Below are 5,500 nucleotides of genomic sequence, written 5' to 3'. Positions count from 1 at the left end.
CTGAATTACAAAGGATTGTTTGTGTCCACATCTACAATACCAACAAGCAGGAGATCCTGAATTACAAAGGATTGTTTGTGTCCACATCTACAATACCAACAAGCAGGAGATCCTGAATTACAAAGGATTGTCTGCACCCACATCTACAATACCAACAAGCAGGAGAACCTGAATTACAAGTTCTAAACTACAAAGGATTGTGTGCATCCATAAATAAAATAATTTCATATTTCATTATAACTTTCATAACATGAACAAATATTTGAAATGCTTTCACATTTTCTAACCTAACAAACACATGCTCATTGAATGAAATGTTTTATAACTTATACCATAAACTTAGAAAAAAAGATCCATATGTTAAAACACAACTCACAGAATGGGAAATATAGGTTTATTCAATGTAGTTACTTATTTTTGAACTCACCATTAGGTTTCAGAACAGTGATGTTACTTTTCCTGCTTGTTCTTCCTGCAGAGCTTGTTACAATACACGTGTACGTAGCTGAGGAATTGATGGATTTAATGACCAGTCGACTCCCTGTTCGGAACAGGTCTTCAACGATCTCAGGTTCTTTAGAGGGATTCAAAATCTCTCCATTTTTTAACCAAGTGTAGCCAAACTTCTCAGAAGCATCTTCCTGTAACAGACACCACAGTTCAATGTTGTCTCCTTCCAACACAGTTGCAGTCAGTGGTATGAGCTTGGGTTGTGGAGGACTCCTGGTATAAATTTGTTTATTCTGTTTTTTTATGATGCCCCATTCCACAACTTCACAAGTAAAAATCCCTACAAAGAATGCAAAACAAACAAAAGAATCAAACAGAACTGGCACAGGATGGCTAACTGAAAGGCACTGATACAAGGTTTAGTTTGTTTGTTTGTTGGATTTCATGCAAAGTTCCTCGAGGGTTATCGTTGCTAGCCTTAATTCCATAATTCCAAAGTGGTAAACTATAGGGCTAATAAACAACACCCACTGCCAACTCTTGGGTTACTTTTTGCCAACGAAAAGTGTGACTAACGATCACATAATAATGCCTCCAAGGCTGAAAGGGGGAACATGTTTGGTGAGGGGGTTCAAACCTGTGACCAGCAAATTGAGAGACGGGACAAAGCATAGAAATAAGTGGTTTATTTGAGATTTTATGTGTTTATATTCAGTCTAATCACTTTACATACTTTTCTGACATTAATGGTTATCAAGCATAGTAGTGGATCTTAAACTTTTAAGTAAAACAAACTAACATCATGCACTGTATTATAATTGTAAAATCAAATACTTCTTTTCTGTCATTTCATTATAGAAGGGAAAAGATTATTCTAGTTGCTGTATTTCTCAAACCCTTTCAGTTTCAGTTTTAAGAACACGTTTGTGTGAGTATCCCACAATTATGTGATAAAACAAAACTGAATATGAGTTTCCATTAATCAGTCTTTTTACCTAAGTGTTCATTCATTCTTTCAAGATGAACCACTAGGGATATTACCTGCATCTAGTACATCAGTCCTATCAAACCCAAGCAAATGTGTAAATTGGTCTTGGGAGTTCTTGGGTACAACAGCTGTCCACATTCTCTGGTGTGAAGTACTTTTGTTTATTGGAAAACCATCCTTGTACCACGTGACTTCCATCTTACTTGACCCACTGATGATACACTCCAGGGTCAGTTGGCTTCCTACAGTAACTGGTAACTTCTCCGAAGTCTTCAGGTTTAAGATGTTGAGGGCTGAAATGTAAAAGTAGCTTCCTTATAGAGATAAAATGTATTGATTTTAATAGAAAAGTATTTATCAGAAAACTAAATCAGAACAAAAAGTTGAATGTATTTATTTACATTTTATATTTATCACAAACAAACAGATGTTGGTTTGTAACATTATTATCAATGTAAAACACTCTTCAAGTCAGCTTATAGAGGAGTATTTACATAAATCTACTGTGTATTAGGTTTTCAACCTTAGTAAACTTAATGTTGCATTTATTTATTTATTTTTAACATACATTAAACCAATGTTTGTACTGAGAAGGGAAAACCAAAATGAGTCTCAAGATTCTACTTACAATTTTAAAATTAAGATATAAATCAATTTTTAAATTAAGTTTATCATCTTCTGTTTTATTCACTCTGAATTCACTACTTAACAGGGCCAAATTTAACTTCAGTCTAAAAGAGTTCAAATCCAATACTAAAGTGAAACCAGTTTTGATACAACTTCCAAAGTGGTTGTCAAATTCAACCCATTCTAATCAGGGTCAATTATTAATTTCAGTGCAAACCTAGCCAATAACTTAGGTATTTCAGTGCAAACCTAGCCAATAACTTAGATATTTCAGTGCAAACCTAGCCAATAACTTAGGTATTTCAGTGCAAATTTAGCCAATAACTGAGGTATTTCCATGTATACCTACAGACCGGGCACTGAAATACCTAAGTTATTGGCTAGGTTTGCACCGAAATACTTAAATTATTGGCTAAATTTGCACTGAAATACCTCAGTTATTGACTAGGTTTGTACTGAAATATCTAAGTTATTGGCTTTGGTTTGCACTGAAATACCTAAGTTATTGGCTAGGTTTGCACTGAAATACCTAAGTTCTTGGCTAAATTTGCACTGAAATACCTAAGTTCTTGGCTAAATTTGCACTGAAATATCTAAATTATTGGCTAAATTTGCACTTCCATGGCTGTATACCTCTTCCAATGATTCTGTGAACATGCCCGGTCTGTAAGTATACATGTCCATGGCTGTATACCTCTTCCAATGATTCTGTGAACATGCCCGGTCTGTAAGTATACATGTCCATGGCTGTATACCTCTTCCAATGATTCTGTGAACATGCCCGGTCTGTAGGTATACATGTCCATGGTTGTATACCTCTTTCAATGATTCTGTGAACATGCCAGGTCTGTAGGTATACATGTCTATGGATATATACCTCTTCCAATGATTCTGTGAACATGCCAGGTCTGTAGGTATACGTGTCCATGGCTGTATACCTCTTCCAATGATTCTGTGAACATGCCCGGTCTGTAGGTATACATGTCCATGGCTGTATACCTCTTCCAATGATTCTGTGAACATGCCCGATCTGTAGGTATACATGTCCATGGCTGTATACCTCTTCCAATGATTCTGTGAACATGCCCAGGTCTGTAGGTATACATGTCCATGGCTGTATACCTCTTCCAATGATTCTGTGAACATGCCCATTCTGTAGGTATACATGTCCATGGCTGTATACCTCTTCCAATGATTCTGTGAACATGCCCAGGTCTGTAGGTATACATGTCCATGGCTGTATACCTCTTCCAATGATTCTGTGAACATGCCCAGTCTGTAGGTATATATGTTTTTCTTCAGTATTTGGCATGTTTATCAAAACTATAAGAAATTCTTCTCTGACCTCTTTACTTTCTCTTTAACTGGTTGTCTGACATGATCACGTCATGGTAGCACATTAAGTATTTTTGTTTTGAATTTGATGCTTCTGATATCTGTCCTCCAAGATATGTATCATCTTGATGGTACATCTGCTGGTTGTCTTTACAGTTCCCAATGATTACTGGCTTTGCAAGAATCTCTATAGAAGATATTGTATTACAATAACACTATGACACCAATGAAGATTTAGAAACAACTTTCTCTGTCTATCAAAAAAGGAAAGTCGTTGTATATGTTATATTTAACTTTAATGAATACCATTGGATTTCTCACAGAAGAGTGCATGTTTTATATAGTCTGAGATTGATGAACACTGTTAGATTTGTAACACAAGAGTGCATGTTATATAAAGTCTGAGATTGAGTGTTCATCAATCTCAGACTATATATAACATGCACTCTTGTGTTAGAAATCTAACAGTGTTCATCAATCTCAGACTTTATAAAACATGCACTCTTGTGTGAGAAATCTAACAGTGTTCATTCGATGTATGGTATTCCACCTTTAGAAGGCTTATATTTGGTACTCCCTCGACTCTTGTAGACTTTATAAAACATGCACTCTTGTGTTAGAAATCTAACAGTGTTCATCAATCTCAGACTATATATAACATGCACTCTTGTGTGAGAAATCTAATCTCAGAGACTCGTTATGAGAGTTACACTTTTGAGTGATGCTCAAACAAATAAGCTCAACATTATCATTAAACATATTAAACATCATCATCATTCATTAGTATACAACTTGTTTGTGCCTTTCTTTATCAAGAATCATTAAGATACAACACTTACAAGGTTTTATTTCAAAGTGAAAAAAGTTTGGGTCAACCTTGTAGTCACTTATTTGACCAGTCCTCACAGCCTTTTCCATCAGTGTCTTCACTTTCTCGGTCTCCCTTTTCTCACCAAAAAAAGTGGAACTGGACTTCTCTGTGACTTAAACAAACGAAAGATTTTACGTGTCTGTAGCAACTTAGATAAAACAACTTTTTTCATTCAGTCATGATTTATTTTTAGAATAAACATGTATAGCTCAAAAAACAATATATTCTTTAAAATCGTTTAAAATTACAACAAACAAAAACAACACAAATAATAATATTCAAGTTGACCTTTTTATGTGAGTAACATTGATAAGGTTTTTCTGTAATTATTGTTTTTCAAACAATTTAAAACTTATTTATTTAATTACTTACTTGATATCTAAGATCAATAGACTCTCCAATCTGGACAGACTATGCTGAAGTAAAGACAACAACTAAAAAAGAAAATAAAAGATAGAGAGAGAGAGAAGATTCAGGGGTGAAAATGTATTCTATCTGTTAGTGAACATTAAGGTGCCCTAATTGTGGAACTCAAAATGTAAACACTCAGTAACATTTACTGTATCGATTAGAGGAATATTAGGGTTCCCTAGATGTGGATTTGAAAAGTTATACACTTAGTAGATAAGTTTTAAATTTGTATTAAAACTGCTCTAAATATAAATTTCTGAACATTATTTATACTCACTACAGTTAATACAACAGTGCACATAGATACTTATGGTTACCACAACTCTGTAGACAGTTACTTCTGGTTACAACAGTTAACATAGCTGTGTACATAGTTACTTCTGGTTACCACAGTTAACATAACTCTGTAAAAAGTTACTTCTGGTTACCACAGTTAACATAGCTGTGCACATAGATACTTATGGTTACTACAGTTAACATAGCTGTGTACATAGATACTTCTGGTTACCACAGTTAACATAGCTGTGCACATAGATACTTATGGTTACTACAGTTAACATAGCTGTGTACACAGATACTTCTGGTTACCACAGTTAACATAGCTGTGCACATAGATACTTATGGTTACCACAGTTCACACAACACTGTAGACAGTTACTTCTGGTTACTACAGTTAACATAACTCTGAAGACAGTTAATTCTGGTTACTACAGTTAACACAACTGTGTACATAGATACTTCTGGTTACCACAGTTAACATAACTCTGAAAACAGTTAATTCTGGTTACTACAGTTAACATAACTCTGAAGACAGTTAA

At 34.7% G+C, this 5,500-nt stretch overlaps 1 protein-coding gene across 1 annotated transcript in view; it reads right to left on the bottom strand.

The window, feature by feature from the left end:
• LOC106472838 overlaps positions 1 to 5,500 on the bottom strand; it is a gene marked incomplete at its 3' end in the record, with an annotated part of 31,121 nt that overhangs the window by 978 nt on the left and 24,643 nt on the right. The window contains 5 exon segments of the mRNA XM_022401376.1: positions 428 to 790; positions 1,492 to 1,731; positions 4,240 to 4,347; positions 4,349 to 4,383; positions 4,644 to 4,705. Coding sequence (XP_022257084.1) covers positions 428 to 790; positions 1,492 to 1,731; positions 4,240 to 4,347; positions 4,349 to 4,383; positions 4,644 to 4,705 — 808 coding nt within the window.

This window comes from Limulus polyphemus, unplaced genomic scaffold (assembly GCF_000517525.1).
Source record: "Limulus polyphemus unplaced genomic scaffold, Limulus_polyphemus-2.1.2 Scaffold5651, whole genome shotgun sequence".
NCBI lineage: Eukaryota > Metazoa > Arthropoda > Merostomata > Xiphosura > Limulidae > Limulus > Limulus polyphemus.
The sequence above is the reverse complement of the archived record's forward strand: the minus strand, read 5'-3'. Positions and strand labels throughout refer to the sequence as shown.